At 35.7% G+C, this 23,562-nt stretch overlaps 2 protein-coding genes across 3 annotated transcripts in view; one reads left to right on the forward strand and one right to left on the reverse strand.

Annotated features, from left to right (window-relative positions):
* On the forward strand, positions 1 to 4,529 carry LOC135078130 (cytochrome b5). The gene is made up of 4 exons (XM_063972715.1): positions 1 to 211; positions 388 to 476; positions 629 to 700; positions 3,654 to 4,529. The coding sequence occupies exons 1-4, from the start codon at positions 104 to 106 to the stop codon at positions 3,730 to 3,732; spliced, it is 348 nt and encodes a 115-aa protein (XP_063828785.1). The 5' UTR covers positions 1 to 103; the 3' UTR covers positions 3,733 to 4,529.
* The window catches only part of LOC135078127 (alkaline phosphatase), a 25,988-nt gene continuing 6,808 nt past the window's right edge, over positions 4,383 to 23,562 (reverse strand). Inside the window, exons 1-9 of one of the 2 annotated variants that reach the window (XM_063972709.1) lie at positions 22,574 to 22,683; positions 21,014 to 21,216; positions 20,393 to 20,585; positions 19,352 to 19,515; positions 18,881 to 19,082; positions 18,657 to 18,790; positions 18,380 to 18,578; positions 5,750 to 5,977; positions 4,383 to 5,002 (exon numbers count right to left, since the gene is read on the reverse strand). In XM_063972709.1, coding sequence (XP_063828779.1) covers positions 4,842 to 5,002; positions 5,750 to 5,977; positions 18,380 to 18,578; positions 18,657 to 18,790; positions 18,881 to 19,082; positions 19,352 to 19,515; positions 20,393 to 20,585; positions 21,014 to 21,216; positions 22,574 to 22,640 — 1,551 coding nt within the window. In that variant the 5' untranslated portion in view covers positions 22,641 to 22,683 and the 3' untranslated portion in view covers positions 4,383 to 4,841. Of the gene's footprint in view, positions 5,003 to 5,749; positions 5,978 to 18,379; positions 18,579 to 18,656; positions 18,791 to 18,880; positions 19,083 to 19,351; positions 19,516 to 20,392; positions 20,586 to 21,013; positions 21,217 to 22,573; positions 22,684 to 23,562 lie in introns of those variants that run through there. The other variant, XM_063972710.1, reaches the window with a different exon arrangement.

Raw genomic sequence — 23,562 nt, forward strand, 5'->3', positions numbered from 1 at the left:
ACATTTCATTTCATTCAAGCTTTTCAGAAATTATTGGTGAAAGGTTGCACAAACTAGTGTAATTTCAATTCAAATTCAAAATAGTTATTCACAAGTTTATAAAATGACTACTGAAATTAGTATCAGTGAAGTAAAAAAGCACAAAAGTAAGAAAAGTTTGTGGATGATAATTCACAACGATGTTTACGATGTCACAAAATTTTTGGAGGAGGTAAGAAATTTAAACTTATATATAGGTCAGTTCTAGTAAATTAACAGCAATATGTTTTGTTTTAAAAGTCCAAAGTAAATAATAAATATCTATACATTCATTTACTTAGTGGCTGTACAGTGTAGTTTAAAAAATGACAATAGTATTATTAATGTAAGGTGTTATATTAATTTCAGCACCCAGGAGGCGAACATACATTATTAGAAAATGCTGGAAAAGACGGCACCCAGCCTTTTGAAGACGTTGGTCACAGCGAAGATGCTAGGTAAGTGCTAAATACAAAACTACATAGTTATGTTTAGGCACAATAGTGTGTGCTTGCTTAAGATGTTAGATAGGTAATAAAGGTTGAATTATAGTCTAACAACATGTGTAATGTGTTGAAAAAATATTGTGGTCATGTATCTTTGATTTCAGAGAACTGTTGAAGAAATTTAAAATTGGGACCTTACCAGCAGCTGAAAAAAGAAAAGATGTTCCACAAAACTGGTAAGTTCTCACTTATTTTTTTAGTTATTACAAGCTCAAATACTATTGCCACTAAGATTTGCTTTCAATGTTTATTTTGCAGTTGTAAAAAATGTTCACCTGCAAAGAGTTACAGGTTTTTCTGTAATTTATTATCTTTAGTTCTTAATTTACCGAATTATTCTTACTAACATACATACAAATATTATTTGTAGAGGTTTTCTTAATTTGAAGTAGGTAAAACCTGAGTAGCAGTAAGTCAGTGTAAATTATTTTAGATTTTTTCCAGCACTGATAGTAAACTGCTGCAATGTTGGTACAATCAACAGCACATCAAACAATACATAATAATATTTGTATAAGTGCAAGATTTTCTTAGTTTGGGACTAGAGGTGCAGTGTAAAATGTCCATGCATATTTATTTATATATCATTTGGTTAAAAAATAGCATGTGTTATTATGATGCCACAGTTTTCAGCTTGATGTGCTGTTATCTGTACTGGCTTATGATTATAATTCGTTTTTATTTTAACTAAGCTTAGTATGCTAGATAATATTATGTGTAAATGTACCTAGTTTTGATAAATGTTAGGTTTCTTACTTAGCAAGGGTAAATAGATAGTTGGTTTGTGGAGATTTTTGTTTTCTTCTAGTTTCTAGCTAGTAATTGATAATATTTTAGGTAATACTTCTTACTTGATATTACATGATAATTATTATATCACTTTAATAATGTAATAAAAAACATTTTTCAGTACTCCATGTCCCAGCTGCAATCTTGCAAGGTTACTATGACTAATTGTTAATTAAATTCATTCATACTTTATTTCAAAGAACATTCTTTAAATCTTTCTAATTGAATTGCAGCATTCCCAAAACTGAGTCAAAAACATGGAGAACATTTGATGGATCTTCCTGCAGGTTCTTTTTTTCTTATTGTACTCACATAAAAGATTATTTGTTTTTGTTTTGTTTGTTTACATTATTTAATTTAACGATAGTCGAACAAGACACCCAAGATCTTCTTACAAAACACCGAAGACGCCAAAGGCAGAGAGGAGATGCGACGCTATTGTGGTCCCTACTGAAAGGTTCTTCATTTGCATTTATTTATGAAACCGATTAGTGTACCTACCTCTACAGATTAAACGGAGTCTTAGCAGTTAGTATTTGAATTGCTTTCCCTTCTTAAAGCTCAATCAAACTACAATGTGTATATTATAACATTTAAACTCTTTTTTAAATCCCATACTGATAAATGTACCAATAGAAAAATATTGAAGGTAGTTTTCCTTTTCAAGGCGGCCGCGTGGGTTGCCATGCGGTAATGAAAGGTTCACACTTTGCCTGCCACTTGTGAGTAGTTATAGCGAGGTAGCTAGAGTAAATTAACATGTAAAATTTGTTTTAAGGAGAAGGAGGCCGCCGTCTCCTCCGCCAAGGTTTTAGTTTTCATTTGTTTTGTAGCCAGTTTGGTGTAGCTTGTTGCGGGTAGATCGATCTTTGACAGTCGCTTTTAGTGAAACCTTTATATGTTTTATAGCTTTTAAATTGGGTCCGACGCAAAATGTGCACTACTAATTTACAACTAATTTTATAGAATCAAATTCTTCAGCCTGTACATTTGTTTAGTAAAGTGCGCATTTAAGTACACATTCTGCGTCAAGACACTGTAAATTGTTTTTATAGTGACTGTTAATATAGCAATTAATGCCAAGGTTAAATTAATTGGAACAAAAGGAAGATGCATTTACTCGATATTTATAGACGTAATATGAATAGTTTCCTGTTCGATGACGTAATTTAATACATACTTATGTACGTAACTAGATAAGTAAAAATATTGACATTATTACGATGTAAATAAATGTGATAGTTTTAGCGACTTTATTTTAGGCAAATCGAATTGTATTCTTTTAACTTAAAATTATTAAGCAGCTAATTAAGTAATAACTTTTATTTTTGGGTGACTGAAATGCCGTTATTAGCACGTTTTTGTGCTATTCGTTGCAAAACTTTCAATTTGTTTGGAATATAGTCCAAGCGATAAGACCGCCCAAATTGTGATGTCTCTTTTTCTTTTATTATATCTTGTATTTCTTTCTTTTTATTTCGTGTGTTTTATAAAAAAAACTTAACTTCAAAAAGGTGTCACAGTGCAGGATTTTGTATTTGTATCTTATAATAATTTTCGTAGAGTATACAAATTATCATGTCATTAATTAATATTGTCGCATAGTGAAGTGTATTAGATACACTTACCGGTACCAAATATGTATATATAGCAATTACGTTACCTAATGTATAAAACTGTAAATAGTTATTATGTAAGTAAATACTTGTTTATTTTGTTTTGTGTAATAAATAAGTAGAAAATGAAATAATTTGCAAATAGGAAATCAATACCAGATTGCGATGTTAATCAAGTAGGTACTTACGACGTACCTACAACCCGGTCAAGTTAACTGCGCACCTAACTGGAATGCGACATGCTACTCTCCCTCGCACTCACTCGCACATATCCGCGCGTTCACCCCGTTCGTACCAGAGCGTTGTAGCAGAGTTAATACAAATGAGTAGGTTATCTTCATAGAAACGCACCGAGCGCGGTTTGTATGTGAGCGCGCCAATATACGCATGCGGCGCGCACGCACACACTGACAAAATTCGGCGCAACCACGACTGGCTCCCCGCTAATCCACGCTAAATTTTGTCAGTGTGTGCGCGCGCGCCGCATACGTATTAGCGCGCTCACATACAAACCGCGCCCGGTGCGTTTCTATGAAGATAACTTACTCATTTGTATTTACTCTGGTTGTAGTGACGTCACAGCTGCCAGGTGCGCAGATAACTTGACCGGGTTGTATATAATTTCTAATAATGTATTTGGCCGTACTGATTATGGGAATTCGCCTATTTGCAAATTAATAGTATTTTGAATGCCTTTGTTTGACTATTTTGTTTTTGTTTTCAGCAACACACTCAAATGGGCACTTCTCGCGTTGGCTGGGGCAATCATCATTGGTGTCGTACTAAAGAAAACCATGGGATAGAAACTGAAGAGTTGTGTAGGGGTCCAATCCAAAATGTTAGGGCTAAGTGTAAGCCACTGTGTAGAACTGTGTAATCCTGTAACTGGACCTGCGCGGACACGGCTTACTACTTATATTTATACATGTTTATATTATTATACTGTTATTGTAATTATTACACGGAGTGGATTATTTCAATTGTAACTGAAAAGTTTTAAATTCACGGATGAAATGAATTTGGTAGAATACAGGGTGTACTTTTTCTGTAGAAAACTTTAATAGATAGTGTGCAATCACTACTATATTATTTGTTTTAATAAATCGATTCAGTTTTAATATTATGAAAGGATCTAAAATTTCTAATACTTTCATCGTTTTTCTTTGAGTCAGGATTAAAATCGATTGCATTTTTTTCCTTTAACGACTATCGTGACTGAGAAAGTCGTGTGCGCGCGCAGGTTTGGTTGTGTATAATTATAACTTGAGGCATGTGTTGCTATTTATTCTAAAGCTGAGTGATTGGAGACTTGGAGTGTTTACTTATCGTAATTTTGTTGTTAATATGTATTTAATACATTATTCCAATGTGGTATTTACTCTTTATGTCCTTAACGAATTATGAGATTTGTGACGATTTAGTTTACTTAAACATTACAAAACAAACTCAATAGTGAGTACAAATTTTATTTAATGTAAGATTTTTTACAATTTATACACCTCTTTTAATGCTATTTAAATGGTATAGAGTAAATAGAAGATACTCAAATTATACAATAATTGATGTCCGTATTTAAGACAATAAAGCAAAGCTTTTAAAATATGGTCTTTTATTGCATGAAATTAAGTAAGCACCTACTTAGCCTCTTGATTTATGTTTTCACTAAAAAAATATACCGTACTATAAAATACATTATAATAATTAATTTAGTACCTATATACTAAATAAATATGTAAATAAAAATGCAAAACCAAAATGTATGTTAACAACAACTGACTCATCATTAATTGCGCTACATTTGGAAATTATTATTGTTTTAGAAGGAATCTCACTATAATACCACGTTGCATTATTACGTAACTACAATACTGGTTATAAATGTCCTATTTTGTGACGCTAATAAAAAGGAACATTAAAATGTTTGAACAACTACAGTAATGAGCATAGACACGAGCGTTACGATGCTCGCTGCGCATGAGATGGCACCGGAATGTCCCCACTTGGTGGCGTGCATGACGGCGTGGTACACGTAGTGTTGCTCGTGCACGTTGTGGAACAGGTGCGCGTGCGGCCCTGGAAGTGTTCAATAGGCTAGTTTCCTAAAAATTTTTTTTTAGTCCGTCATGTTTAATATCAAAAAATATTGGACACAAAGATATATTTTTATTTGTCAATCTAACAAATAATTACATAGTTATGGTGCGTTGAAGTTCCGCACGACGTCACAACGTGCGGCACTTTTATGCAAGCATTGACGTCACGGGCCTCTTCTTATGAACTTTGGCGCGCTTTATCTCTTTAAATTTTCATTAGTTTGAAAAAGTGAAAAAAAACGTGTAGAGTATTTTTTGATAAGTTAACTGACGGACTAATTAAAACTCTTGCTTTTTGACCCAGGAAACATCCCTATTATGATATAGTCACCAGCACTTCTACCTACCTATTTTTTTTTACAAAACAGCTATTTATTACATTGCAACTACCTAAATAAGATTAAGCAACGTGTTTGTTTACATTAACTTGCAGCGGTCGTCTGAACAAAAACATGCAAAGATTTCTGTTTAGCGAAGAAATAGTGGTAGGTTACAACCCACTTCTTTTTCAGCACCTACTACGCTTTTCTACTGGTTCGAGCACGAGGACATAGGAATTTATTATTTCTTGTTCTCCTCCTAACATTCAGTAGCCTTATATCTTATCTGCAGAACTAGTGAACGAATGCTACATTCCTAAGCAAGAATTATTAAACAAAATTGTTTCATTTCTTCTAAGCTATTTTGTTGTTATTCACTTAGAAAAGTAAGAACAACATGGGCTTACCTCTAGCATAAATAGCCACATCTCCACCTCCGTGGGCGCTCTCCACGTCGCGTATGGCAGCGATCTGGTGGTAGTCCATACTCTCGGTGTCCTCAAGCGACGGTTCTCGTCGCATCACCGTCGTCTCATTGTCTACGGTCTTCACATAGAACTGGAAAGCCTCTGGACCTCCAACGCCGTAGGACAACGTTGTGTAGTTCACGCCGTCATAGGATGGTTGAGCAATCCCTGAAAGAAATGTTGAAATTACTGTAGATTGATAGGTTGTAAACTTGTAAGCATTTTTATGTTCCTTTGTGTCTACCCTAGGAAGATAAAAATGTTGGTGATCTTAGCCTTACCTATGCTTGGAAAACTTATAAACTTATCCAATTTGATCACTGGAGAAAGCGTCGCTAAACATCTTTTATTCCGTGTGTTGCAACTTTGAATATCCTTGAATACCCACCATAGCTGGGCACCGTTAATCAAATAGTTAACTTCGTTAATCGTTAATCCGTATTTAAAAAATTAACTTCGTAAAACGTTAAAACGTTACATTTCGGAAGATTTAACGCAAGTTAACGTTAATCGTTAATGCGTTAACACGTGATAAAAAATTGCATTTTTTATATCGTTGCATACAAAAACTGTTGTTTTGGGTTCTGGAAGTTCTGGAAGCCCGAACCTACGTACCTATCTACTTGTCAGAACGCGTTTTTCGCGACACGGCGCGGTGCCTGCGGTATCTTTTAGGTAAATAGTAGGTACTGGATTAACGATTAACGGACTTAGGCTAATTTAACGGAAGTTAACTACTCCGTTAACATTTCTTAAAGTTAACTGTTAGCGCCATCTATGGGCGCAAGAAAACAACTCATGACGTCAAAGGCGCGGAACCAGAGTGAAGATCGCAGCTAACTTCGCGCCGCGCCGCCCTCCTGTCAACTTAAAATCGAACGCAGTGGGTAGACACTTCTCATACAAAAACTAGTCTCTATATGTAGCAATTGATATACAACCTTATCCCTTAAGTAATAAAGTGCATTTTGGATTGATTTCACTATAGCAGGGGAACCCGCGGATCAATACCACCATACTAAAAATAATTGTTAGTGTCCTTATGTTGGTAGTATTGTTAGTTTGACAAATGAAAAAAAATGTCTGTCAATTGAGTTTGAGTTTTAAACCGGCGAATTGATTCGTGTGAAGTTATTTTCTCAGATTTGGTGCAATATTACTGTAAATAAACTTTTCTGTCGTTTACGTTGAGTTGATTAAGTTCCTCCGTATCGGGCGTGATAAAGTTTGCTGTTCAGTGTTATGTTTTTTGTGAGATAGAGACTCTTTTAAATAAGCTGTGTTTCAACTTCTACAGAAGTTTAAACTCTTATTTACTTTTCTGTTTAATGGGTATGTTATCTACTTACTTGAAATATTAGATCTATTACAAATCTATTTTTCATTAAAAACAACCCTATGTGATGAAAATGTAAATGTACTTTCAAAACTGGTAAATGCATGAACCAGGGCATTGACACTGGTTGGAGAGAAATTATAGGCTTTGTTTAATTAATACCTATTTCATTTTAGGCTTCTACTGATAATGGAGAGTAGAAACAACAAGAAGTGCGTTATTTGTAATAAGAGGCGAAGTCGTGGTGGATCACCCTTACTTTTGAGTAGGTTTCCTCTGGATTCTGACCGGTAAGTTTCTAATAACACTCATTTATTACAAGATAATTTTACTGATTGTGTAAACTTAAAGGCTGGGATTAATATTTTTAATCATACAGTAAATAACCATAACCAATTTTTAATTTCAGTATTTTGTTTCGTACTCTGTAAATGAATTGCATAACAATACTAAAAGAAATTAGTTGATGAATAAATTTCAGTTTGTTATTCTTTTTCTTTTCTAATAGGTATTTCTTATTTCAGTTGTCGAATGTGGGTTAAAAATGCTGGCATAGAAGACTTAGCATATGTACCTATTGAAAAGTTACACCAACTGAAGTTTGTTTGTGGTGGGCACTTCACTCCTGAATCCTTCAATGCCAAAGGAACTCGGCTGAAGAACTCAGCTATTCCAACACTGGAATTGAGCAATCCCATCTTGCCAGATGAAGTTTTGACAGAGTTTCCTCTTCATGTAAAAGACTCCAATAAAGAAAACCTCAAGACAGGTATGATGATGACTTCAATTATATTTTTTAAATTTAATTTACTATCAATTTTTCTGAATTATTTAGATGTCTTAATTAATTTTCTTTGGTTTCCAAAACAAACCAACCGAATGCAATTTAACAAGGTTCTTTCTTTGTAACCACAAACATGTGTTGTATGCTTATCAATAAATAATATATAATTTCAATTATTAATTATATCTATACTTTGTTACAGTTCTTTATGATCATTCATATTGCATTCCAAAGAAGTCAAATCCAGTTGAACGAGGTATGTTTATCTAAAATTATACTAATAATATAAAAAGGAAATATTTAATTGTTTGTTTGTATTTGATCGGCTCCGTAACTCGAAGCCAAGATAGCCTAAAGTGCGGGTTAGAACCCCACAGCTTGAATATTGTAGTAAACCCACTCGTAACACAATTTAGCTTAGAATGTGTGTTGAGTTAGAGGGACTTTAGTAATTTGTGTAATACAAATTCTTCAAAAAAAGTACCAGACCAATTTGAAAAATTTTAGGCAATCTACATTAATTAGCCAGGTCAGCTAGTTTAATAATATTTATAAGCTAGTAATTTTTAATGTGAGCAAGACATGTACTAGACTGATTGTACCCTAAAGTTGGGTAAGAACATGACATTTTATTACCCAATTCACATTTCATTATCTGCTTTCAGTTCCCCTTACAACTACAACCAAACAACTAAATTCAACATGTTTGGGAGCTGTGAATATACCAGATTCTGGTATTTCTGCGAAAACAACTTTTGAACCTCTTCCTTCTACTTCCAATGCACCAGAACATATGACCTATAAACCCATTACTCATGGTAAGTGTACAAACTAATTATTTACCTTCTAAAATATGCCTTCCCTCAAACTAAAGAATGCCACCCTGGATGCGTTCTGCAGTCTGCAGTCAGGTCAAAATGAACTTATATGTACAACATTCTAGGTTTCTGTACATTTTATATTAATGCGATTTGACCGTGCGGATACGAACAAAGAACGCAAAGCACACGTGACTGATTGCCTTATCACGACCACTTACAGATTGTCTTGACATACCCGCAGACCGCATCCAGAATGCAGAACATTAAAACCTCTAAATGCCTTTAATTTAATATTATGTCATTGTTATTGAAGGTGGGCCCACGCTTCATATTTTATGAGAAGAGCTATCATTATCCTGTCTTTGCATTTTTTAAAAACTTGATAATGATTGATTGATTTGGAAATAATATGTTTCATAAAACAACAAAATAAATTTTAAACTTATTTGCATATTTATAATATTTCAGATGATAAAAACATTTGCCATCAAGATGCACAGGCAGAAATATTAGTCCACAGTTATAAAAGACCTAAGAAAAACATTGAAATGAAAGGTAAGATAAAACATACCTAATTTAAAAAACTAAGTAAAATTGCTGATTAATTAACCAATATTCAATTCAATTTGCTTTAATGTTGTTTTTTTTACTAATGGAAATGTTTTTATTACAGACACTTCATCAACATTTACAATTAAAGAGAAGAGGCTTTGGCGACAGTTACAAAATGCAAAAAAAACAATAAGGAATATTGCGAAGTCAAGAGTGAATTTAGACAAGTTAGATTCGGAAGTGCTGACATCGTTAGTAAAGGATGTAGTGCAGAATAACAAAAAAAAGTCACAAGGAAAAAGGTGGACTTTAGCCAACAAAATATATGCTTTGGCTATATTTAAACGGTCCCCTAAAGCATACCGCTATATGCAAAAGCTGTTTACGCTACCAAGCACTAAAACGCTCCAAAGGATTTTAAAAAATATACCAATGGAGCCTGGTATAAATAAAAATATAATTGATATGTTAGAGGCAAAAGCATCAAGTATGCCAAAGGAAAATAAATATTGCTCGTTAATATTTGACGAGATGGCGTTAAAGAAACGGATAATTTATAACGAAATTGCTGATAAAGTGGATGGCTACGTGGATTATGGAGAGGGCGAGAACATGGGACGAGAAAAGAAAATTGCAGACCATGCGTTAGTGTTTATGATACAGGGTGCTAAACATAAATACAAACAATATATTGCGCACTATTTTGTGGAAGGCACAATATCAACAGCAAAACTGGCAAAAATTATATCGGACATCATCAAAAAATTAAAAGAAATCGGATTTATGGTTCTAACAACAGTTTGTGATCAGGGATCTACAAATATAGGAGCTCTTAACATGTTAAAAAGAAACTGTGGACAAGGCATAGATAGCAACTTTTTCTCTGTAAATAATGACAAAATTTTTATAATCTATGACATCCCTCACTTGTTCAAATCATTACGAAACAATTTCTTTAAAAGTGGAAATATGTCTTTCGATGGAAAAATTGCACAATGGAGGCATTTGGTAGTTGCAGAAGAACACAACAGAATTTTTTTAAATTTTAAAAAACTGAATAGTACCATTGTAAATCCAACATTCAAAACTAAGATGAGGGTGAAGTATGCTGCGCATGCTCTGAGTAATACCGTGGCAGCTATTTTAAAAATGATGGCATGGAAAGAAGTTTCTGATTGCAATGATACAGCATTTGTGATTGAACAGTTAGATAAACTATTTGATTGTACAAATGGGCCATCATCTTTAAATGACGTAAAGAAAGGGATCCGGGAAAATGTTTCCACATCAAGTAATCACATTGAGTCTTGGACCTTTTATACTGATAAGTTAAAAACCATAAAATTTATAACAGCAGAAAACACGATACTAAAAAATGTTAAATGCGTAAAGGGATATCAAATATCTATCAAATCCTTAAACGATATTTGGGAAAAGTTAAAGAATGAAGGGTTTAAATATATGAACCTTAGACAGTTTAACCAAGACTCTCTGGAAAACTTATTTGGAATCATTAGGCAACACAGTGTAACCAATAGAAATCCCACTATCACGCACTTTACTGCAGCGCTTAAAACAAGCATGGTTACTGGGCTGAAAGTGCCTCATAGCAGAAGTGCTAATTGTGAAGCAGACAACAATAAACATATGCTGGAATATAAAGACATTTTAAAAACTAATTTAAAAACAACAGAAATAAAAATTAATGTTCAAGATTCCACAGACACTGAATTTTATCCTGTGTTGTCTATCCCGGACCCTGAAAACTTAGAACAGCCCATTGAAAATTTGTGTAGCCTTGAAAACCAACCAGTAGTATATGTAAGCGGGTATTTAGCTGCCAAACTATTACAGAACAGTTCTTGTTTAATTTGTGAAGAGTGTTTGAGCGTGAAAACTCCTGTTGACAATGATTTGTATGCATATATATCTCTTCGCGAATGGTGGCATGATAAAAAAAGTCTCGTTTATCCAACAATTCAATTATGTACCACCGTAAATGAAGCTAAACAATTTTATCATGACCATATTGCCGACCAGATATATATGGAAAATGTTGGAAAATTCATTTTCTTAATGTTGAGTACAAATTGTAATTTTAGTTGGTTTAAATGTCAACAACATAATAAAGAAATTTATGATAAGATGTTTAAAATATTAAGTTACCTTTTTCTAAGAAAAAGTTGTAAAATCATTAATGACAGCTTCATAAAAAGTGAAAACAATTTTGCTGACAAAAGTAAAAAAGCACAGCAACAAAGCATTGAAAAGTAATCTTGAGGCTGAGGTTCGATCAGCTGATAAGAAATAAATAAAAATCCTATTTTTTCTTAGAAAAAGTTGTGAAAATAAAAGTTTACAAAATTATCATTTCTGTACTTTGTTATAATTTTCAATAATTCCTCATGCCTACAACTGCTATGTCATGTTCAATACTTATTGTAATATACCTATTTTATTTCGAAATAAATAATTTACGTTACAAAACTTCGTTTTACTTACACATAGTATAAAATAAAAATAGTAATCATTAAAATATTGAAGGTTCCTATACTAGATATCGATATGCAATTACAACCCTAGCAAAGTATCGATAATCGATAAGTTATTACGAACGTCACTAATACTGTCAGAAAATAAGGCATTATGTTGGTAGCTCCGCCTGTAGTTTGTGCGGTTGGTAAAGATTTGCGGGTCGTTCTCTAAAATGCATATGTGTGCGTGAGCTCAAAAAATATCTATGGAGTGCCGTCTCTTACTCTTTTATGCTCTTTGATCGAACGTTTCAAACACTCGACAATTTGATCTCGTTGCATACAGTCTGTAAACCTGTCACTTTAAATAAACGTTAAAACCGTAATTTCAATAATAATTAGTCATTGAAGAGACCCTTATTCCTTCATAATATTCGAAAGTCTGAGCTCGATACATGTTCCTTCACGCCGGATGACATGTTCCATCGCACCAGCTGACGGGATTCAAGATAGATACCACAGAAGTCGATACCTGTTGCGTGTCAAGAGAGAAACCCTGTGAAAGAAGCAGCTCTGGAATAACGGTCAGGTTAAACCACTCCTTTCCCTTCCTATTTTAATCGATTTGTGCTAATATTGTGTCGCGTTTGCGGATTTCAGTCGATATTTCAACCGTTACAACTACCTACCTACGTTGTCGTGTTGGTGGGTGCCGGGTCTGCCTATTGCAACGAGCGTCGGGGTGATCTATACGATTGTAAGTACCTTTTGTTTCCTAAATTCTTCTCAAAATGAGCGAGGATAGCGATAGATCAAAGCTGAATGTACCGAAGTCAAGAGAGGGTAGTCATTCGCCTTCTAGAGAACTTAAATTAACCGTTTCAGACCTCAAAAAACAAAGAGGAATTCTGAAAGGTCGTGTAACTTCTTTTGAAAACTATATTTTAAAATTTCAGAATTTGGTTATTACAAAATGTCAAGCAGTTGAACTAAATTTAAGAATTTTGAAGTTGGAATCAGTTATTGATGAGTTTTACAAAATTCAAGATAAAATCGAACAGTTTTGTGATGACAATGATCTTTCAATAAATATTGAGTACCGCGAAAGCTTCGAAGAACAATATTTTCGAAGTGTTTCTGTCGCTAAAGTAATTATAGAAGACCAAAGTAATAACCAAAATTCGGTAAATACGCAGGTTTCAAGTGACAAAAATGCATCGTTACAAATTAAGTTACCTGACATCAAATTACCCTCTTTTAGTGGTTCGTATGATGACTGGCTCGAATTCAAAAATTCGTATTTAACGATGATACACGAACGGGCAGATTTAAATGCGATTCATAAATTTCACTACTTGCGGTCATCACTTAGCGGTAGTGCTTTACAGGTTATAAGTGCATTAGAGTTCACAGCAGAAAATTATACCCACGCATGGGAATTGTTACACAATAGATTTCAAAATGATCGACTTTTGGTGCACAACCATGTCAAAGCCTTATTTTCGATACCTAATATAAATAAGGAATCTCCGTTGCTCATTAGAAAACTCATAGATTCTATTTTGCGAAATTTACGTTCATTGAAATCGTTGGGCGAGCCCACAGAATCATGGGATACACTAATTATATACTTAATTGTCTGCAAACTTGATTCTTCGACCGAACGCGAATGGGAAACTTATAAGGGAACACTTATTTCTGGTTTTCAAGGCCAAGAAATTAAACGAAAATTAATATTAAACGACTTGTTAACATTCCTGAGAAATAGAGCTGATTTGTTGGAAATGGTGAACGTTAATAGTAACGCAAATAGTGCTCATAGTTTTCACAAGCCCCCTAATTCTCATTACAATAAATATCAAAGTAAACAATTTCATGATTCGAAACCGCAGGTAGCACAAACACACACTCAGAGTTATGTAGCTACAAATAACGGGAAAACGACCAAACGTAACCGTTGTTGTGAGATGTGTCGCGGAAATCATGCTTTATATATGTGTAGTATGTTTTTGAATTTATCAATCGAGGATAGGTACAAATTAGTAAATGAAAAGAAACTTTGCCATAATTGTCTGCGCGGTGGCCATTCTATAACAAACTGTTATTTCGGGCCGTGCCAACAGTGTAAATGTAAACACAATAGCTTGTTACATAAAGAATTAAAAGAAAATACAATTGGCAATGTTAACTCTCAGTCAAGCACATCTCAAATAGAGTCGACCGTAATGCATTCAACGTTAGGTTCGCATTGTCACGATAATTTAAACACAGCTCAGCTGACTACTCAAACAGAACAAGTTTTGTTACCTACCGCGCTAGTAGAAGTGATCGACGAAAACAATAAGCGACACACAGCCCGCGCGCTTTTAGATAGCGGTAGTCAGCATTGTTTTGTATCAGAAGCGTTTTGTAAACGAATAAATTACACGAATTATATACAGTCCATTGTTCAAATTTCTGGAGTGGGACAGTCGGTCACACAATCCAATAAATTATGCGATTTAAATATACGATCAAAATTAAACGATTTTTATACGCTTATTCGGTGTTATGTTCTGCCATGTAATATAACATCATTCTTGCCAACAATGAATATTAACGTAGAATCAATACGAATACCTGAAAATATTCAACTTGCAGATCCTACTTACAATATACCCTCTGAAGTTGATTTATTGATTGGAGTGGATGTTTTTTGGGATCTTTTAAACGAAAATAAAATACGATTAGCATCGGGATTATATTTACAAGATTCAAAATTAGGTTGGGTCATTTCAGGACCTATTTATACGAATAAATTGCAATCGAAAAATAATACCGTCCGATGTAACTTTATTCAAAATGTCGGTATAGATTTACAATTAAAAAAGTTTTGGGAATTAGAAGAGTTATCAAAACAACACACTCTTACTAATTCCGAACGTGAATGCGAAGAGATATTTATAAATACAACTAAACGTGAATTAGACGGCAGATTTTCAGTACGTATTCCACTGAAAGATTCAGCCGATTCTTTAGGTGACTCCTATACGACAGCTTATAAACGATTTATTGCATTAGAACGAAAATTAGATCGTACACCTGATTATAAACGCATGTATTCAGATTTCATGAAAGAATATCGCAATTTAGGTCATATGACTAAAGTAGATACGTACACTTGGCCACATTATTTCCTCCCACATCATGGGGTATTTCGTGAGAGCAGCACGACCACCAAACTAAGGGTTGTTTTCGATGCTAGCTGTGCTACAACTTCGAAAAAGTCACTAAACGACATTCAGCATATTGGCCCTAAGCTTCAAAATGAGGTGTTTTCAATTTTGTTGCGCTTTAGACAACACCAATGGGTTGCATGTGCTGATATTGAAAAGGCTTATCGACAAACACTCATACAACCCGATCAACGAAATCTACTACTAGTACTGTGGCGAGAAAAATCGTCAGATCCAATTGGCATTTATCAATTAAATACCGTAACGTATGGTACTGCGTCGGCGCCGTACTTATGTATACGATGTTTGCATCAAGTTGCGCATGAATGCGACGATGCAGTGATCTCGCGTGTCATACGGGAGGACTTCTTTGTAGATGACCTTCTCACATCACACGACGATTCTAAAACATTGATTGAGATCTGCGAAAAAACGTCATACATTTTGGGCCAATACGGTTATTTATTACGCAAGTGGACGTTAAATTGTGATGACACAACCGCTGCGAAAATAAAGAATTTAGCTATAGGCGAACACACTCAAACCAAAACATTGGGTTTAGGCTGGCACAATAGGGATGATGAATTTCATTTCACAACACAACTTACTTCGTTTGATACGTCATCATTGACTAAACGCAATATGTTATCAGTAGTCTCGCAAATTTATGACCCTTTAGGCTTTCTTGCGCCGATTGTGATCGTAGCAAAAATACTTTTACAAAAGTTGTGGCTGTGTAAACTCGATTGGGACGATCCCGTTCCAAACGATGTCTCAATTAAGTTCACAAATTTTGTTGATTCAATTAAAAAATACTTATACGAAATAAAAATTCCACGATTCATAAGGAGTATTCATACTAAACGTTTAGAATTACATATTTTCTCAGACGCGTCACAGGAAGCTTATGGCGCTTGTGCTTATGTACGATTAATACTGAATGATAACACTACACGAATGAATTTACTATGTGCAAAAAGTAAAGTAGCACCGCTTAAAACTATCAGCATTCCTAAATTGGAGTTGTGTGGTTCGTTGATAGGTGCACGCTTATATAAAAATATTATCGAGTCTCTAAGCTTAACATTCGATTCTGTTTATTTCTGGACAGATTCGACCATCGTCATTGGTTGGTTAAGTATGTCACAGCATTTACTTAAAACATTTGTCCAAAATCGAGTCACAGAAATTAATGAACTAACAAATGATACATTGTGGTTTCATGTTGAAAGCCAAAATAACCCAGCTGACTTAGTGTCAAGGGGTTTAAACGCTGTCGAACTCAAAAATAATAATTTATGGTGGCATGGTCCCAGTTACTTGCATTGTTCTGAGTGGTCACCTAGCAAACAACCAATGACATATTGTAAAGACTTACCTGAAACAAAAACTACAAGCGTAAGTACTTTATGCATCAATTCAGAAAACATATTCGATTTTGATAGATTCTCATCTTTCAACAGATTAAAACGTACGGGGGCCTACTTACTTAGATTTATTTATAACGCGCGTAATAAACAGCTGAGGCGAACCGGTTCCTTATCTGCCGCTGAGTTGAGCGAGTCGCAGCAAATGTTGTGTCGATTCGCACAGATGCAATCGTTTCCCTCGCTTTATAACAGCTTACTCAAGGGATTGCCTTTAGAAAAATGCAAGGAATCTAATAAAGTTATCGGTTTAAATGTATTTTTAGACAGTTCTAAAGTAATTCGTGTTGGCGGGCGACTTTGTAATGCGACCAACTTTGAGTTTGATAAACAACATCCGATGTTGTTGTGTAGCAAAAGTCGATTTACAATACTTTTGTTTGAATATCAACATAAAACGTTACTTCATGCGGGACCTCAACTCATGTTGAGCACTATCCGTGAAAGTTGGTGGCCGCTAGCAGGTAGAAATCTTGCCAGGAAGGTAGTACACCAGTGTGTAACGTGCGTTCGTATGAAAGGCAATGTTTTCAAACCTATAATGGGAAATTTACCCGTGGAACGATTAGAGTCAGGTTTTCCTTTTTTACGTACTGGCGTAGATTATGCCGGGCCAGTCTTTATACTCAATCGCAAAGGGCGAGGTGCAAAATTAATTAAAGGTTACATCTGCCTATTTATTTGTTTTGTAACACGATGCATTCACTTGGAACTCGTAAGTAGCTTATCAACAGCTGATTATATTTTAGCTTTAAAACGTTTTATGTCTAGACGAGGGAAACCTCAAGAAATATTTTCCGATAATGGAAAAAACTTTGTCGGTGCAGAAAAAGAATTTCCGCTTTATTCTAATATTAATTGTAATAAAATAATCGATTTAGCTGCAAATGATGGTATTACATTTAAATTTATTCCTCCCTATTCTGCTCATTTTGGGGGACTTTGGGAAGCAGGGGTCAAATCGTGTAAGTATCACCTGAGACGCATACTAGGCAATGCTAATTTAACATACGAGGAGTTTAGCACGGTATTAGCACAAATCGAAGCCGTCCTGAATTCCCGTCCTTTATCATGTTTATCCACAGATCCCTCCGACTACCTTCCCTTAACTCCATCCCACTTCCTCATTGGCCGCCCCCTGACCGCTCCAGCCGCTGTTGACATCACCGAGGCACAGACTAGACGCCTGACACGCTACGACAGGATCGAACAGCTTCGCCAACACTTCTGGAAGCGCTGGGCCACTGAATACGTCACTGAGCTTCAAATTCGAACCAAGTGGAAGACAAACACAAATGAAATAAAACTGGATAGTCTAGTTTTAATCAAGGACGATCAACAACCACCACTCAAGTGGAGATTGGGAAGAATTGCTGAAATTTTTCCCGGCAAAGATGGAGTTGCACGCGTCGCAAACATTCGAACATCGACTGGAATAGTGAAGCGGGCGTTTTCAAAACTTTGTCCTCTTCCGCTTCCTACAACAAATGAAAATGAAGATTGCATCGCTTCAATCAACAATCAATAAAACTAAACGAAGATCGAAGAACCTACAACCGGACTACATTTTGAAAGTCAATCATGAGCTTTCAAGGCTGGCGGTATGTTAGCGCCATCTATGGGCGCAAGAAAACAACTCATGACGTCAAAGGCGCGGAACCAGAGTGAAGATCGCAGCTAACTTCGCGCCGCGCCGCCCTCCTGTCAACTTAAAATCGAACGTTTCAAACACTCGACAATTTGATCTCGTTGCATACAGTCTGTAAACCTGTCACTTTAAATAAACGTTAAAACCGTAATTTCAATAATAATTAGTCATTGAAGAGACCCTTATTCCTTCATAATATTCGAAAGTCTGAGCTCGAAACATTAACTTAAAAGTTAATCCGTTAATAGAAATGTTAACTTCGTTAATTAACGATTAACGGATTAACGAGTTATTGCCCAGCTATGATACCCACCAAAAACGCTAGTGCCTCTATCAGGATAGCCATTTATTGACAGCGTGTGCGTGTGGTCACTGGTGACTATCAGCAGAGTGTCCTCTTCATCGATCATGGTCATGGCCAAAGCGACAGCATCCTCCATCGCTGCCGACTCGTTCACGGCGACTTTGGCGCGCCCGCGGTGGTGAGCCATGTCTATGTTACCACCTTCCACCTTGAGGAGAAGCGATTTTATTTAGTGAGAACACTGAAATAGTGGCAATCATTAGAAACAAATGGCGAAAATACAGACCATAAGAAAATATCCATTGCTGTTTCTTCTCAAAACTTTTATCGCCGCTTCCACCATGTCAGAAATGGTAGGCATACCCTCAGGGCCTTTGTCTTTTTGGTACTCGTATTCCATGTGGCTGTTCGCAAATATTCCTGGAAAAAGTATCGAATAGTTAGGTATATTTTAGTCATCACAAAGAAATCTCTTACAACTGCTTGCTTAGGTTTAATAGGTCTACTTACCCATAAGGTAATCGGTCTCGTTTTCGTTAAAATTCTGAAGTTCCCCGTTATTCATGACAACGCTGTACTTGAGTCCCCGGGACTCCTTGTCCTTCTTGTACTCTTCTATCAAATTGCGTCCGTCTCTTCTTGCACAGTCCCAAGCATTAGTTGAGCCATTCGGCGATGCGGCCAGGGTGTTTCTGCCACCGCCTAATATTACCTGAAAATAAAGAGTTATTTCAAAACCTTAGAGTGGAAATTCTAAGTGGTTTTGTTTGTAGGTAACCAAGTACCTAGCTAGTCCACTTTCTGTAAACTTTTTCGTGACCGAATTAAAGTTGAAATTGACTTCTTCTATCTTGTCATTTCACTGGCTCGAAGTAAGAATACCTAACACCTCTGAAAGACCTACATAGAGTTTGAAGTTCAACTGTTCTAAGTAGTTCTTCAAAAGAACAACGTTTTAGTGCTCGGTGATCATCAACTTACGTTCAAATTCTTTCCTGGTTCATCCTCGACAAGCTGCCTGGCGATATCCTTGCACTCTTTGGCAGTTTCGGGCATGAACGCGTCGCACTCCCAAACTCGGTCTGCGCTATGAGCGTACAGGGGACTGGGAGTCGCATGGGTCACCCTCATTGTTGTCACGAAACCTGGAAATGGTGAAGCAGGCACCCAGGTACTTTTAGGGTCATTGCACATAAGCCCAAATGGCACAAAGATTATGTATTGAAGTGCCTTAATATAATAACTGAATAGTGTTGTGAATGCTTATACTAAAACGTTTATTTTTATTTGTATAGAGAACAATAGTGTCTAGACAAATCTCAAGAGGATTGAAGACACTATTTAAATCAAAGATGTAGTTAATGGCTAAATAATGTAAAAATAAATAAATAAATAATCATAAAGATTTTATCTTCTACTAGAACAATGGTAAATATGTTTTCATTAAGTAGTTCATTATTGTTATGTAAATCGACTCAACGTTTGAGTAGTGGTTTCCTATCCAAATTTGTTCGTTTCAGGTTTCAGCCAAAATAAATGACGCACATCCTATCGACAGGCAAATAGTAGTTTATAATTTGTCGCATATTATATTAGTAAGGATTTATTTCGACAACCAACAAGAAAATCATGAACAAGGAAATAAATAATTAAACCACCTATAAATGGGCTAATTTTAAGTATTGTAATCTTGAGGATTAAGTCATAATTAAATATAGTTCAAATAAGCTTATGCCTGAAATAGTGTTTATGTTTTCAAAACGTAATCATCTATACATATCTAAGTAGGTAGGAAAGTAGGTAGGTACTTTACCACCACAAGTTATTATCCGAACTACCTTTAAGACATTTAAATTGGCTCAACTCGTATCCCTTATTTTCAGGGTAGGTAAGGTAAGGAGACTCATTTTGGGACATGTAAAAGTGCTTTTTTAAAGCCTACTTACAGAAATAAATGAGTTTTATGAGTTTTAGAAGCATTATAATAATTTTATCTGTAAAAATGGATCTAATAAACCTCACCAGCAGCCTTTCCGTCCGCCAGTGCTGCGGCCGCCAATGACGTCAGCCTGGCCTCTGGCAGGAGGGACCTGGCGCAGTCCTGCTTCATCACCGAGGCGTCCACTCCGACGGTATCCTTGTTGATCTTCACTCCTGAGAAGAGTGCAGTTGCAGTACATGCAGAGTCCGGCACCATTTTGTCTGCTGAGTATGTCTGTAAGAAGAGTTTTCATGAGAATAATGAGACCATATTCATCATCTTCAGGTTTTAGTTTTCACTGCATACCTAAACACTATCCTCTCTAATTTACTAAAGGCAAATAAAGGGATTTGCCCTACATTCCCCACACTGGGTTTATCTAATGATGTTTGCATAGGTATTTTCTCACTTAGCCGCCTCTTACGTCATACGGTATCTGTGACTCATACCTCAAGGGAAACAGGGGTTGGTCTTACTCGTAGTTTACTCTGCCGAAACCACACGGCTATTTAACTTACAATCACAAATACATGCCAACCACTAAATGTAGAGCATCTTTTACGTTACTTTAAAATCTATCAAGTCTTTTAACTTGCAGATGCGCAATCTCAAAACGTTCAAATGTCTGGACGGACTAAATGTTTAAAAACTCGTAGTCAAACCTTTAAAAGTCCTATATGTGGAAACTTCTCATACACGAGCCTGTGTGATTCTCCGCCCTTGTACATCCTGGTGGCCGTGACGGTGTTGGGCCCCATGCCGTCTCCCACGAAGACGATCACATTCTTGGCAGTCCGGGTGTTCCATTTCAACTGAAGAGCCTCCTCCAGTTCCTGCTTTGCCAAGTCATTCCAATACTGCTGATCTAGCATTAGGATACGAGTAAAATTAATTTGTAATGCGTTCGATATCTCTAGATATTTTTAACCGACTTCTACAAAAGGAGGAGGTTTTGAATTCTGTTGGTATGTTTTTTATTTATTTTATAGGCCGTAGCTTCTTAGCAACAGCTCGTTAGGCCAATTCCTACTAAAACGGGGAGAAGAGGAGACGACTGATGTGTTTTGAATTACTATCTCTCTCGACGCTTTGGTGGAAACTGGGCTTTATATCAATACTTATGTAGGTAATTGTATTTTTTGGATTTTAAAGCAATATTTTTGCTAAGCCGTAAGTAAGTAGGTAATATCTACAGTTGAGACAGTTTGCGGGCGCCCTTGAGACGACCTGTCTCCATTTGCAGACCGTAAAATGTACAAATAATATGCAAACAATAAGATAATTATAATGCAATTTGGTAGGTAGGTACTTTTGCTGTCAACAGATTTCGTTATCTTGTTCAATCGCGGATTAGTTCCAAATAAGTTAAGATTATCGTTAGTTTAATCTCAGATTGTAACGGAAACGCTTACTTATTTCAGAGATAAATAACACATAAATAATTTTTATCTGTCTGATGATTTTAAACAATGAATTAACGTTAGCTGAAAATAGGCAAGTTTCTATGCAAATAAACTAAGTTTGCAGAAAGTTTTTGCGTCGTCAGTTATGTTGCGGGACTATCAATCAACCTATGTACTGAAATAAAACACTGTGTTGACTGACTGACTAACAGATGTTAGTTCACTAAAATTAATAGAGGTTAGAGAATAGATTTAAGTGTCCTTCATAAAAAATACATTTATCATCTAGGATTTTTTAAAATAACAGCTTCTTGTAAAGAAAATTTGAAGTTCAATCTGTGCCATTAAGTATTTCCATTAACAGCTTTAAAGTATGTAATATAAAACTTATATATGTACAGATGTAGTCTTGGCATTCTCCACCACTCAACTGTTCGACTTAACGGAACAAAATTACACGATAAAAGTATTCTACCTTCGTGATAAGTAGTTAAACCGGTTTTCCTCATCATCATCGTCTTATCAATAAAATAAATACTGCAGCGACTGATTACCAACAAAAAATACATTTTCAGCAAGTGTCTCAATGTCAACAACTCTCAATAACATCTACGAGTTTGTATGTTTAGACACTTTATATTGTTCAATAAACAAGGACTGATCGATTATACCACGTGCCGGTTACAACCACGCGTAAAAAAACTTTCGTAAATCATTTTATCGTTATTTCTATATCAAAAATAACCTTGACTATCAGTGAATGCGTAGTATAACTTTCATTATAAGTAGTGTCAATGTTTTATTTCAAAAACCACTCACCGGTCCGAAGAGAATCAGCCGCTCGGAAAATAAAGAGCGCAAAGGTTACCACTGAATAGGAGCGCATAGTGAATACTGCGGAACACGCGACCGCCGGCGTGCGTGCACGCCAGTCGCGGCTTTGATTGGGTGGACGTAGGGCTGTCTACTAAGTCGATATTACCAGAGTTATTACCAGAGTAAATACAAATTTGTATTTACTCTGATATTACTGTAAGAGTATTTTTTATGCAATTTGAAAAATTAAAATACTAGCGGCCGCCCGCGACTTCGTACGCGTGGATCCCGTTTTACCCCCTTCATCTATCTTACGCAGTTTAGATTTTTTCATACAAATGTTTTTTCCCGCTAACTCCTGTTCCCGTTGGAATTTTGCAATATCCTGTTGTAACTAAGCTTTAAGTTTATTAAGGTACCTGCATGCCAAATTTCAAGCGTCTAACTTAAGCGGTTTAGATTTTTCATACAAAAGGATTTTCCCGCTAATTCCCGTTCTCGTGAAAATTTCGGGAATTCCTTGTTGTAAATAAGTTTTAAGTTAACTAAGGTACCTACATACCAAATTTCAAGCGTGTAACTTAAGCGGTTTAGATTTTTCATACAAAAGAATTTTCCCGCTTATTCCTGTTCCCGTGGGAATTCTTAAGTATACTATAACCTGCCCAGGAGTATGAAGAATAATTGTACCAAGTTTCGTTAAAATCCGTCGAGTAGTTTTTGTTTCTATAAGGAACATACAGACGGACGGACAGACAGACAAATCCGTTGATATCAGCTGCATCTGCCATTTTTTTGGCTAGAAGATTCTTCTATCTTTGTATTTTTGTGAAAATTCTTACGTATGGTGGAGGAAAGGATGCTCTAGAGACTCAAGTCTACAAGAAGTCACATGAACTCCAGTTTTAAATCCGTTGACATCAGCTGCATCTGCCATCTTTTTGGCTAGAACAGGGTTTCCCAATTTTTTTTTGCCGCGGAACCCTAATTGA

The sequence above is a fragment of the Ostrinia nubilalis genome, chromosome 14, assembly GCF_963855985.1.
Source record: "Ostrinia nubilalis chromosome 14, ilOstNubi1.1, whole genome shotgun sequence".
Classification (NCBI taxonomy): Eukaryota; Metazoa; Arthropoda; class Insecta; order Lepidoptera; family Crambidae; genus Ostrinia; species Ostrinia nubilalis.